Here is a 13,637-nt window from a genome sequence, read left to right on the forward strand (position 1 = left end):
GTTTGGAGTTGTCTGCAAATTACAAAAGGACCAGAAAAAGATTTGCTATTTTGCTAGGCTCGACCCCAGCTCCATCAAGTTATAGAGGGCAATCAGCCTTAAATCAAATTCAAACGTAAACTGACATCTACATAGTTACATATTTTGCTTGATGAGACACTTAAAAAAAACAATTTTGGTTACTATTTGATCATGGCAAAATAAGAGACCAGTCAACTGACCAGTGTGAGCTTTACCTGCTTGGAACCAGGAGCTGATCTTCTCCAAGCGGCAGTGCAATCTGGAACTTCTCTAGAAGTCTAAAGTATTTTGACATGTAAACTTTGGGGAATTTACTCTTCTTTAAAAGGAAATTTTCTACATCAGAACGCTTGATAATTCCCTTTGGATACTTAGGAAAGCCTTCGACTTTAATTGTCAAGATCTATGGAAAAGAAAACAAACTGTAATTTTCGTAGCATTTCTCCTTTATACTCAGTGTGAAAAATATATAACATCTTAAATTATTTTATTTGGAAAGAGCTCCAACTGGGTTCAACCCACAGGTACTGCTGTGTCTCTAGGATTCAACTTAAAAAAAATTGGTGCTACAAGCCCAAATCAGAAACTGGCACTGTTGATTGCCTCCACCCAACCTTGCAATTCTGCAAAGGAATTCCCTCAATCAAGCCTTCGTCTGAACGGGCAGGGAGGGGGATTTGGGGCAATGAGAAGGGTTTATATTTTATCACCTGCCGCCATTTGTTGGAAGGGATGTTTTATGGGTTTTATTGTGTTTTAATGTGTTTATTGTTGTGAACTGCTGCACGTCCATGAGAAGTGCGGTGATAAACAAATCAACCACTCAATCCCTAGAGTTGTTTTCATTTTAGAATTGTTTCCTTGGAAAAACTCAAGCTGATAAGAATTTTAAAAAAATTTAAATTAAAAAAAACACCGTGAATACTGATGAAGCCTTTTTGAATCACGGAACAGGGGAAAAGATCAAAAGGTGAATCCATATTCAATTGACTGTCATGTATGTGTGCACAAGAACAGAACTGTGTAGAAAAAACATAAATAGGAATCAGTTCCTCATTATGGCAGTACAAACAGTTCCTTGTTATACAGCTGCCTATGGAAATACGCACATATACAGAGACTAGGGCAGCTGGCTAACTCTTTTGGGGGGGGAATCAGGGTGGCCCTCCATCAGGAGGAAGAGCTGGGTGTCATCAGCCTATTGATGACAACCCGGCCCAAACATCCACACCAGTTGAGCAAGAGGTGCATAAAGATGTTTAATAGGATTGGAGAGAGAACTGCTCCCTGAGGGACTACACATGAAAGCTGGTGGCCGTTTGATGAACTCTCTCCTATTGCTACCCTCTGTCCTTGATTCCAGAGAAAGGAGATCAGCCACTGAAGGGCACTCCCTCTAATCCTGTTATTGGCCAGGTGGTGAACTAGAAGCTCATGGCCGACTGTGTTGAACACTGCTGAGAGGTCTAATAACACAAGCGGTGCCAACTAGCCCCAGTCCAACTGGCGACAAAGGTAATCTGTCAGGGTGACTAGCGCTGTTTCTACGCCATGGCCAGGCCAGAAACCTGTCTGGGATAAGTCTAAGACTGACGCTTCTTCCAAGGATGTTGATGGTTGATCTGTGACAGTCCTTTCAAGCATATTCCCCAGAAACGCTAAGTGCAAGACAGGATGATAGTTGATAAGTTGTTGCGGGTCCAGAGATGGTTCTTTGAGCAGCAGGCAAACCACTGCCTCTTTTGGCCCTTCCAAGAATTCTCATGTTGATAGTGGGAGGTTGATTATCTTCCGGAGGGGGGGGGGCACCATTCTTATATTGGTTGTTTTTTAGCAGCTAAACATCACATTGTGAGAATCAAGAAATGTGTGGATTTTCCACCATCAACTGTGTTATGAATAAACTGTGAGGAACCACAATCACCCTGTTGTGTGAATACGCACTAATGCACTGCCAAATTCACACAATACAGAGACTGTTTACTCCCAATATATGCAGTTGGTTTTCTCCCTGATTGCATGATTGTAACATCTGCATGAGCCTACACATGTAAGAAAATGACTGAAAAATTAGCAGCAGCAACAACAAAATGAAACTGACCTGTGCTATGATTTTACATAGCCATTTTGGGTCAACAAAGTACAAATCTCTCAACTGAAGTGCTGGATCTCGAAAGTGCAGCAGTACTCCTGGATGGAAAAAATGTAATTAGTATTACTAGATGTTGAGAGAAAATTGGTATGAGATGTTTTATAGATGGTATAGTGTGCCTAAAGTTATTAGCAGAATGTCTAAAGACTATGATCCTAGAGATGCAAAGAAAGGTCCTAGAGTTGCAAAGAAAATATTGGATCTTTTTATCATGTGTGGTGGAGATGTAAAAAAGTAAGGAAAATTTGGATTAAGATCCATACCATATTAGAATCAATGTTGAATGTTAAAAAAAAAATGTCATGCTACAACTGCAGCCATAATTGTTTTGGCCAAGGTTTGGAAAGGCACAGAAACTCTGACGATAAGGAATTGATTAGATAACCTTGCTGAACTATCAAAGATGGCAAAATTAACCACTTTAGTCAACAGTAAATCTCCTGAAGGTTTTCAAGAACAATGGCACTATTATACAGACATAAGGAGTAAAAAATACGAACTTTATAGTAGGTTCTTTCCATCTGAACGTTCAACATTGGCTACATCTTATATTTATTTTCTTATTTTCCTATTCTATTTTATGAATCACTATTTGAAATAATAAAATTCTTATTAAAAAAGTATTACTAGCTCAATCCCATCAGATTTCAGAAGCTAAAAGCCGAGCTGGTGCTCATTAGTGTTTGGATGGAAGATCACCAAGGAACTTCAGGGTCACTACACAGAGGCAGGCACTGGCAAACCATTGATGACCATCTCGTCTTGAAAACCCTACTGGGTCACCTCAAGTTAACTTCAACTTGATAACAAAACCAAACTGCATCCTCCCTCCAATGCATATGATCCACTTAGAAAATAGTATTGTTTAGTCATCATGCAACAGATACCTGACTTTGGTAGTTTCTTGACCAAAATATATGAGATTATCGAAAATATTCTGAACTAATTTATGGTCTGAACTGAATTTCAGATTTAAATTCAAAAGCTGAGCATATTCATTTTTATTTTGTTATATTCTCCCACATTGTGCCATTTCCCCAATTCTGAAATAAAATTCGACAAGACCGCCCACATAGCAGGAGTCTATAATTTTAGAGAAAGATGAAAATATTTTATTTACCCTGGTTTTAAAAAAAAACTTTAATGCCTTTTGAACTTTAACAACAATAATAAAGTACCATCAGGCCACAAATGCCTTAGTGACCTTTCAAGGAGTTTTCAAGGCAAGAGATAAGCAAGAGTTGTTTGCCACTGCTTTCCTCTCCACAGCAACCCCCTTCTCTCTTGATGGTCTCCCACTCAAGTACAGACTGTGGCCAGGTTTCATTTAGATTTCAAGCTCTCACAAACTCAGCCAAGCCCAGGCTATTCAGGGTGCTTTTTAAACTGTGCAGATTTAAACTGTTCTCCCACAGTGCTGAGTCAATATTTTTGATGATCATTAGTTTTAATTAATTTTTGAGTCTGTTTATTTTCTATTATTGGTTTTATGCATCTTATTGTACACTAGCAGTACAAAAATATTCTAGTTAGGGTCACTCTTCTCTATGGAATCTATTGTACTCACCTAAATAGACAAAGGTAAATAATGGAATTCAGAGAAAGATAAACTACAATTGAACAAAAAATGTATACATTTAAGTACTTGTTTGACATTGATTTAAATGAGACTCAGCTATGCCTATTTTTTTCTCTGGAACAGAATGACTAATGTTCAGGATAGAACTACACATTACAAGGAAAAGGAACACAAAGGCCCCTTCTCACCAATGGGGAGGGCATCCTCTATGTCAGTCACTTCTCCTACCTTCTTCAGAACAAAGGTTGAGTTGCAGCACATATCCTCTTGCTGGAGTAAGCCCCTCCCAGTTAACAAGACATTGCATAGTGGAGATATAAGAATAAATTGCAAGGTCTGATGCACAGAGTGAAAAGAGATCAGGCAGGCATCTGAAGGTCTGAACTTAGTGGCCCTGCATGTGGACATTCTCAAACCTAAATGGATACATGGCTTAATTTTGAGCAAAAGACAGGTAGTGCCAATTATTCACACCTATGAAAGGCTGGATACATTTTGAGTGTAAAAGTTAGATTTGTCTTAAGTATCACAAAGTAGAGTTCCTTCTTGATCAAAATGGTTAAGTTGCTATACTCTCCTTGTAGAAATAAAACAGCTACTAGAAAGGTAGCCTTTAGAAATAATCAAAAGAAAAGTTCTTAATTACTTTCATGGGTTTCTGGTGAGGCCCCCTAGTACCTTAACACAGGTCCCAAGAAGTACAGGTGAAATAAAAGTGGTTAGGAGCACTGATTGGCATTTTAGCATATTTGAATAGAAGCTTTGCTCTAAACATTGTAATCAAAATTCACAAATGTTATGTAAGAAGCAAGTATCCACTGCTCTTTCATTATATCCGAAAAATTCTAGGATTCAGCTTGCCACCTAAGTGTAGCAGGGAAGTAGAGGGCCGTTGCAATAAAAGACCTTTTGAATGTCATGGAGACTCAGATTATGAGATCTGAAATCCATTTTCCTCTTGGGCAGGGGAGAACATACAAACCAACCTGTTCTCTTTCCCCTGATTTTGGAAGAAGTTTTAAAGAGATACAGATATAAAAAAGATCTTGGAGGTTACTATGCTATTTACAAAGAATATTTAGGAAGAAACAATTTTTACCATCTACAATGCAATCCTAAACAGAATCACACCATTCTAAATCCATTGACTTCAATGGATTTAGAGTGGAAATATGCTTTGGATTGCACTGCAAGTCTTTTTAACTAGTGCTGCTGACCTTTCAACATGATGCTCCCAATGAAAACAGAGGCAAAGCTTGCAGTGCCACATAGAATCATAGAGTTGGAAGGGACCTCATGGGTCATCTAGTCCAACCAACACTATGCAGGACACTCACATCCCAATCGCTCATCTACTGTAACCTGCCACCCCCTTGAGCTTTCACAGAATCAGCCTCTCCGTCAGATGGCTATCTAGTCTCTGTTTAAAAATTTCCAAAGATGGAGAACCCACCACCTCCTGAGGATGCCTGTTCCACTGAGAAACCGCTCTAACTGTCAGGAACTTCTTCCGGATGTTTAGATGGAATTTTTTTTGAATTAATTTCATCCTATTCTTTCTGGTCTGTCCCTCTGGGGCAAGAGAGAACGATTCTGCTCCATCCTCCATTTGGCACCCTTTTAAATACTTGAAGATGGTTATCAGATCCCCTCTCAGTCATCTCCTCTCTAGGCTAAACAGACATGAATCACTCGAAAGGCCCACGGATCTAAGACTGACCCTGCCTGCCTTTTCTACTAAGCTCTAGCACATTTATGTCTATCATTGCTATAATGTGAAAAGCCCCTGAAAGGATAGGCAACTTTTGTCAGTCATCACCAAGAGGATGTGGTCACATCCTGAAGCAGTGGCTTGTGACTATGATACCAAGTTACAGCTGCATCCTCAGAATACTTGTGTGAGGTATAACCCTGGAACAAAGTCAGGTATTATAGGCAGTGCCTATGCTAATCTCATTTTGAAGATGCCACAATCACTGTTTTAGTGTATTTATCGAATACCTGAAAGGCTTGACCTGAACCAGCAGTGGATCATTTCTGTCCTGACAAGTGGGCAGGAAGATCTTCATCTTCTGTTTACTGTCTTTCTACGACATTGGATTCACTGTGCTTGATTTAGGGAATTCTTTGTTGAGTAACAAGAAAGCCATGAGTGTTGCCTCACTACCTGCTCACCTGGATACCTTTAAGTCACTGCTAAAAGGAAGACTAGTTAAAGCTATGAAAGATGTTGTTAAACCCACAAGACAAAGAAAGACTGTTGCTAGGCAAAGCAAGATCTAGGTTAGAGAAAGAAAAAGAGTAGGAGCTCTGAAGCAGGTTATTCTGTTGAACAGGAAGCATGACAGCTTAGAGGGGCTTACTTCTACAGCAAGGGACAGACAATAGTTTCATTTTAATATTAATCCCTGCCTATGAGAGGAGTAACCCATATTCTTCTTCCACTAGTAAAGAAATGTGAGTTCCTGTCTATAATATGTTGAATCCTTTCTTTGCTTGCTAAGTAACACCTGTAAATGACTCTCCTTTCTGCTACTATTTTTAAACCTCCTCCCTTGCTTCAGATGCTGATTGTTGCAGTGTAGAATCAGAAGAAAAATTTAATCCCATCTTGCTGTACTCTGCCTGTTCCTCTCCCATGATGAGTTAAGCAGCACAGCTATTTTGAAAATATATGCATGCCAGTATATATATAAGGCATAATTCTGCTCCCAGTCGGGGATAAATTATTGTGGAGTATGGGAAACCTTTGATGACTAGCACCCACAAGTCACTGATGGAATTTATCTTCTGCATATCATCTACTCTATTGAGATAATCAAATCCTTCAATATTTACATCTTCTCTAACCTACATGCTCAGAGTTTCCAGCATCAGATAAACCATTTTTTTCTGGAAGCTTTAGTACTGCTATTCTTATGAGCTATAAACATTCACTCAAGTTCAATGTTCCCTAAACCTATCAAGCATTGTATCCTTTGAGATACCTGGGATTTATATTAACTCCACGTTTTAATGAATACCAATATTAACAAAATAAGAAAAGCCTGTTTTTTTTTGCAGAATATAAAAAGCAAAACATGAGAACTTTCTGTACATTGACTACAGAAATTTGACATTTATTACCTGAATCATTTAGAAAATGAATAGCATGAGGAAGCTCATTTTCATCCAATTGCAGTTTGTTTTCTTGCACCAGCTCTAATAATTGTTTCTGGTCAATCACAGGAAATTCAGTTGGGACATTCGAACGCTTCTCAATAATCTTTTTCTCCAGTTCCAAATAGCTGTCTGGGATTAGCTGTCCAATAACTGGCTGGTCTCTGATCTGCACAATTTTGATCAGGCATATAAATGTGTTATTCAAACACTGTTCTTATTTGGTAGAACTACCATTCAATTGTGCATCTCATTTTTGATTAAGAGGGCCAGGGGAATATGTGCACCCTCATCCTAGCTCTTCTCTTCTCATAAGCAAACCCTCACCTACCCTGCTGCACTTAACCATGGTTATCTTTAGTAAGAAGCAATAACAAATCATAGGTATGGAGGGAGAAGGAAGAAGTTGTGGACTTGATTTTCTCAGGAGGACATTCTCCATGACCAGTCCTGGGTGACTTTGGGCTATTCACAATTCTCTTAGAGCTGTTCTCACAGAGCAGTTCTCTTAGGGCTCTCTGAGCTCCACCTACCTCACAGGGTGCCTGATGGGGACAGGAAGGGAAAATTGTTTGTAGGCCACACTCGGTAGTAAAAAGTGTGATATAAAAGAACAGCTCTCTTTCTTCTGGTAAGAGTTATAATAGCTCCACTCCCCTGGAACAACTCTAGCAAGCAGAAATGTTTACTTGAAATTGATGCTTGGTTTTGGAAAGCTTGGAGTATGACATTAAAGCAGTGGTCCCCAAACTTTTTATCAACGGGGACCACTCAACGCCTTTTACTGAGGCCCGGTGGGGGGGGGTAGTTTACTCCTCTACTCTCAACCACTGCCCTAACGCTCTCTGATTGCTATGGTAATGTTTAAACATCCCTTCAAAATAAGATACAGACATGCCACAACAATGGAGTGTGTTGTAAAGGGCTGGGGGGAGGAAGAAGTAAAGGGCCGGGGGGGGGGGAGAAGGCGTCCTTCGGGGCCCACCTCCAATTAGTCGAAGGACCACATGTGGTCCACGGCCCACAGGTTGTTGATCGCTACATTAAAGGACATGCTCATAGTAAAAACATTCGTGGGAGAGTAAGCTTTGCTGTCAAGAGATGCACAGTCAACAGAGGCAAACATTTATTAAAAATTGGGACAATGTTGGAAGATTAAATATTAAGCACAGTGTTGCAGTGTATAAAAAATATTATCATACTTCATTAGAATAACTTTGATTACATTTTGATTACCCTAGCAACCAAAGGTTCTTATAAATTTTGAGGCTATATTTTTCTTACATTAGCCATGAGAACTTAGTTTTAAAAATGATATCTGCACAGATGCCCCTTCTAAACACATAGGTATACAGAAATACAATCTAGACAAGTATTACCCTAATTTGTTCAAAAGCAGAAATGGGGAGGGGGGTGGGGGCAGGGGAAACAAGCAAAAGGGACAAAGCAGAAGCCAGCAAGGGAGAGAGAATCTCTTCTTACCAAATCCCTGTGGGCCATCTAATTGTAGCCTCGTTTTATGGCTATATTACAGTAATAATGTGATCCTGTTCACAGCATGAGTGCTCTGATTTCTAAGGCTCACCCATTATTATGGTGCTAACAAAGATATCATTTCTTGATCTCTTGGGATTATCTTTCTCTAAACTCTCTTCTGTCAGAGGTAGGGGTGAATTTGGATTAAAAATATACCTTGAAAAACCCTTATTGATATTTTTCAGCTTCACAAATGTACCTAAGGATTTTTCAGCAGAATTGGCGGGAAAAAATCCTTGATATATTCAGAAATTACTGGCAAAACCAGGCTGCCCAGAAGAACCTGCAAGGAGAGTTCTCCCTGTAGGATCAACAGCCTGGCGAGCTCTTTAAACAGGAGGTATTCTGCATGGAGCCAAATAAAACAGTTTAAAAACCAAACAGTTTAGACCGCTTTATTATATTATAATCATTGTTCTGCACTGAATACAGTCTGTTGAAAAACTACGTTGCAATGCTTTCTTTATGAAACAGTTCATAGCCCTGCCCCCTGTAGTTTTGCCAGCTCCGCTTTGTTCTCTAATGCAGTCACTAATCTGCCTAACTAAAGAACTTCTCTGCATGGCTAATAGACCATCTCAGGCAGGCAGGAGAAAAATGAATCGGTGAAAAGCATCTTTCAGAAACACTTAAAAGACGCTTTAAGCACCGAAGAGGCAGTTCACCATGCAGAGCAAAATCAGTTTTGCGGAGTAAATTAACTCTTCTGTGCAGAGATCAGAAAAACGATGTATTTAGTGAGTTTTCATCAGTTTATCCATCATGCAGAAGAGGCCCTGGACTGCCCAAATGCGCCCCCGTTGATATGTCCCTTTGATGTTTTTAGTGGCTTTGCCACTTCTCCCCCCCCCCCCCCCCCCAGTGTTTGTCAGTTTGGGCCTGTGTGAATACTTTACCAGTATTGGGATTTGTTTTTTGGGGGGGAATCAACCCACATTTTTCTGATCCAAAAGACCTGAACCCAAAAATACTGAAGAAAAAAATCTAGTCAGAAGACACCTCTGCTCTTAACTGAAGTAAGTTTTGATTGGTGGCACCAGAATGCTTCAATACAGTGGTATAAATGTTTATGGCTAAAAGTGATTAAAAACCCTGTTCGTATAATATACATGCACTCACATGAATTTAAAGAGCTTACTTTGAAATTCAGACACTCCTTTATGATAGTACTTTGAAGTTTGACCATGGCATCAGACTCTTTCGTAGCATTCACAAAATGGTTACCATGGATTACTGGAAAACCCCTCTGATGCAGCAGTTCCGTAGTAATTTTACTGACACAAGCTTTCAACTGTTTCTCTTTAGATGTGTCTAAATGAGTGCCAATGAGAATCACAGGGGACGAAGATGCTCGAGCCTATAAAAGATAATTTTGAAAATTAGGACTTTTATCCAGTATTAGACTTGTTCTGGGGTGGTTCCTCTGACTGAGTCACTCTTCCCATTTTAAAACTATTTCCCCTACAGAGAAATGTCCCTGGGATAAGGTTTCCATCCTTCGTGTGGGACGCTGAAATCTTCTGGAATAACAGCCAAGCTCCAGGCAAAAGAGAGAAGTCTATCTGGAGAAAATGGCTGCTTTTGAGGGTGGACTCTGTGGTACGATAGTCTGCTGAGATCCCTTCCATCCAGGCTGTAACCCCAACCCCAGGAATTCCCCAACCTGAATTTGGCAACCCTGTCTTGGGGGAAGGCAGCAGCAACATGGCCATACCCAAAAATGCATTGGCAGGGAACAGCCCTAGAGATGGCACAGCTAGGGAGGCCAGTGGCTTCCTTTCAATCACCATGGGCCTGCTCATGAAGCGAAAGCATTGGGGAAGTCCAGGGTCAGTCTACCCTCAGACATTCCTATATCAGGCCAGCCAAGGGAAGACCAAGAGTGGAGGATCAGATCTATCCCATGTCAGCCAGTGAGAAGTTGCTAGCCAGAGAGAAAGAGACAGTCTAGGGGTGCTGCAAACCCTTTTCCTCCCTGAATTTATTTATCTGTTTATTTGGACTTCTATTCTGCCCTGTCTCTACTGACACTGAGACCTTTCCTGATGCATGGCTTACAGAAAGAACAAAAGTTGAACAAAAATATATGTTTATTAAGGGTTCTGTGCACTGCTTAGACACATCTTTCCACAAGCGCTGCCATGAGGCCATGGACTCCAGTGGGCTTGAAGACTAGTCATGACATATTTTTGTAGTACATCTGTAAGAACATATATAAATGTCAATCATAGACTTACAGACTCTTTAGTATGAGTATTCTCTGAAAACATATATATGTTACCTTGATGTTAAATAGCCAAGGCTTCATAGCATCCACTTCAGCTTCGCCTTTACTTAAGTCATAAACAGCAAGGTACAGAGCTCTCTGGGTCATAAAGTGGGGATGGGCACTGTAGAATTCCTCCTGACCTAGATAGCAATAGAATACATATATTCTGTATGCATATGGAAACTGTTTATTAACTGCAGCAATATTTTATACACATGAATGATGTGGCTGCAATACTGCTTATCTACTTAGTGTAAGTTTTGCATGTTTACAATTATTCTAAAGTAGCTCCTTGATGAACGTAAATATGCAATACCTGCAAAATCCCAGATGTTTAACACCACTTCTTTCTTGACTTTGCCCTTTACTTGAACTTTCCAATCATTCACATCAATGCCCACAGTAGCCTTCTGAATTCCCAGGTCTGTCCGTTTGATTTTCATTAGTCGCTGCAAGAGTGTAGTTTTACCACTGCCAGTATTCCCAACAATCATGAGCTTCATCCGGTTATAAGGGACTGCTTTCTTTAAACGCTGTTGAAGGAACCTGGAGTAATTTTGTTTTTAAAAACTTTGAAAGAAATGCTTTAGAAACCCCTAGGTAAATCAAGTCAAATATTCAAGACACACTAATATTTCCCCTTTCCTTTGTCAAGTCTGACAGTCTGGGCATAGCCAGAGTTATAAACTGAAAAGCAAGGGCCAGAGGATTCTTGTCTCTTAATTCAGGGCTTACAGTCTTGAATGAGATGGCCCAGATGGGTCCCAGACTAGTCCTAAGAAATGTTCTTTTTGTTGCTGGTTACTTAATTCTATTCAGAAACAGTTCAAATATTAAAACTTCCAGATTTTTTTCTGTTTTCCACTCTCTTTGCCCCGTCCCACTATTTAACAGCACATAAACTAAAATAAAAAAATAAAAAATATTAATAATAATAGTAAGCGCACTATTGTTGTATAGATTTCTTTCTATTCTTTACACATGCATATGCATGTAAACAATAGGTAACTAACCTTATAATGTCCCTGGCTTTCCATCCTACATGCTTGAAATCCAAATTAAGATGTAATCCTTCTAAAGGCAGATCCCAAATTTTGGACAGCTTTCCCATTTCATCAGGGAAGGATCTTAAATCTGAATTATAACTGACATCAAGAGATGTCAAGTTACCCAGGTATCCAATCTGAGGGGGAATCTAAAGAGAATGGCATATATCATTTTTTAAAGTCATTAAACATATCAAACCATACACCTAATTAAGCACATCCACTCTAATTTCAGTTGTTAGACCCCCCCCATCCCGAGTTCCAATACACACTACTAACAACATGCTATTTCATTTTACACTCCTCTACAAACCAGATATTTGACCTAAGGGTGCCCTGAGATAAATACTCACAAAAACTATATGGAGAATCTAAAGAAGCTGTACAGCTCATGGCCCAGATCTTCTCAATCTTCAATTTTGGTAGGCTGTCTAAAAAACAACCTTGCTAAAATCAAATGTAGCCTTCTATAACTCTTTTCTCCTAAACAAAGTTTGAGTCCAGTGGCACGTTTAAGACCAACAAAGTTTTATTCAAGTTATAAACTCACATGAAAGCTTTACCTCGAATAAAACTTTGTTGGTCTTAAACGTGCCACTGGACTGAAATGTTCTGCTGCACCAGGCCAACATGGCTACCACCCATCTACCTTTCTCCTAGTTGCATCAGCTACTTGTCCCTTCCTGGAATATTTATGTCATCTTTTTTTCCAACCTTAGACTATATTATCCTACCCATTACCCAGACTTCATGCATTCAACCCTTGACATATTAGACCAGGGGTAGTCAAACTGCGGCCCTCCAGATGTCCATGGACTACAATTCCCAGGAGCCTGGGAAATGTAGTCCATGGACATCTGGAGGGCCGCAGTTTGACTACCCCTGTATTAGACTATTGCCCTGTCCTCTAATTTTGGCTGATCTCTTTCACTTTCTCAGTGGTCCATGCCTTCTTACAGGGTTAAGCAAACATCCCTTTCATTTCTTGCTGTTCCTGGCCGGTTCTATGCATCCTCTTGGGAATGGCAAGTCCACTTGTTTCTGTGATCGAAAAGCTACTCTAAATAGTTGCTTATTGATCAAGGCCAGAGGGATTCAGCCTTAGAGGAAACTAGAACGTTAGAAATCCTGAAAAATGACAGCAGACACCACCACAAAATAAATGCTATGGGAGACAATAACAACATATTGGAAGGATCTAAAAGCATCTTATAATGAGACCATCGGTTCCCTGCAGGCCCAAAGGTGATGCTTCCTGGGTTCTTCTAAATAATTTTTGCTCTCATGAGGTGGTGGATATCAAGCACCAACCTTTTGCTTTTGAGAAGAGAGACAATGGCACCAAGAGCCACACTGGTGGGTGCTATGCACTTCTGGCATACAGAAAAATGGCCATTGAAAGAATTTTAACTTGAAAATGTAATTAGGTCATTTGGGCTTTTTGAGGAACATTTTTTTATTGCAGTGAAGTCAGAATATAACCTAGCAGGTCAAGACAAACTTAAGTTGATAATCAAGGTCCTATTTACCTCTTTTAACTGATTGTGGGACAGGTGCAGCTTCTCAAGTCGAAACCATGAGAACGGTTTTTCGTTCAAGTCTAGAACAGCTATTTGATTATAGCTAAACAGCAGCTCCCTTAAATTCGACGATTTCCAATGCACAGGCCCAGGCAGGCTTACGATTTGATTGTCACTCAAATCTACTGAACGCAAACTTAAAAATAAAAATATTGAATATGAATACAGGAACTATTAACCTATTAAAATGTACATGCAAAAATGTAAATCATAAAGGAGACAAGAAGCAACAGAGGACACCTGAGAAAACTATGGCCCCTGCTGTCCCTGGAACAGTGAGGCGGTGGTGTGTCAT

The 13,637-nt window shown here is 39.8% G+C and overlaps 1 protein-coding gene across 1 annotated transcript in view; it reads right to left on the minus strand.

The window, feature by feature from the left end:
* Positions 1-13,637, minus strand: part of LRRK2 (leucine rich repeat kinase 2) — an 82,587-nt gene that overhangs the window by 25,579 nt on the left and 43,371 nt on the right. The window contains exons 27-34 of the mRNA XM_077338190.1: positions 13,292-13,478; positions 11,730-11,911; positions 11,033-11,262; positions 10,729-10,856; positions 9,586-9,804; positions 6,879-7,080; positions 2,123-2,211; positions 237-424 (exon numbers count right to left, since the gene is read on the minus strand). Coding sequence (XP_077194305.1) covers positions 237-424; positions 2,123-2,211; positions 6,879-7,080; positions 9,586-9,804; positions 10,729-10,856; positions 11,033-11,262; positions 11,730-11,911; positions 13,292-13,478 — 1,425 coding nt within the window. The remainder of the gene's footprint in view (positions 1-236; positions 425-2,122; positions 2,212-6,878; positions 7,081-9,585; positions 9,805-10,728; positions 10,857-11,032; positions 11,263-11,729; positions 11,912-13,291; positions 13,479-13,637) is intronic.

Source organism: Paroedura picta, chromosome 5 (genome assembly GCF_049243985.1).
Source record: "Paroedura picta isolate Pp20150507F chromosome 5, Ppicta_v3.0, whole genome shotgun sequence".
NCBI classification, from domain to species: domain Eukaryota; kingdom Metazoa; phylum Chordata; class Lepidosauria; order Squamata; family Gekkonidae; genus Paroedura; species Paroedura picta.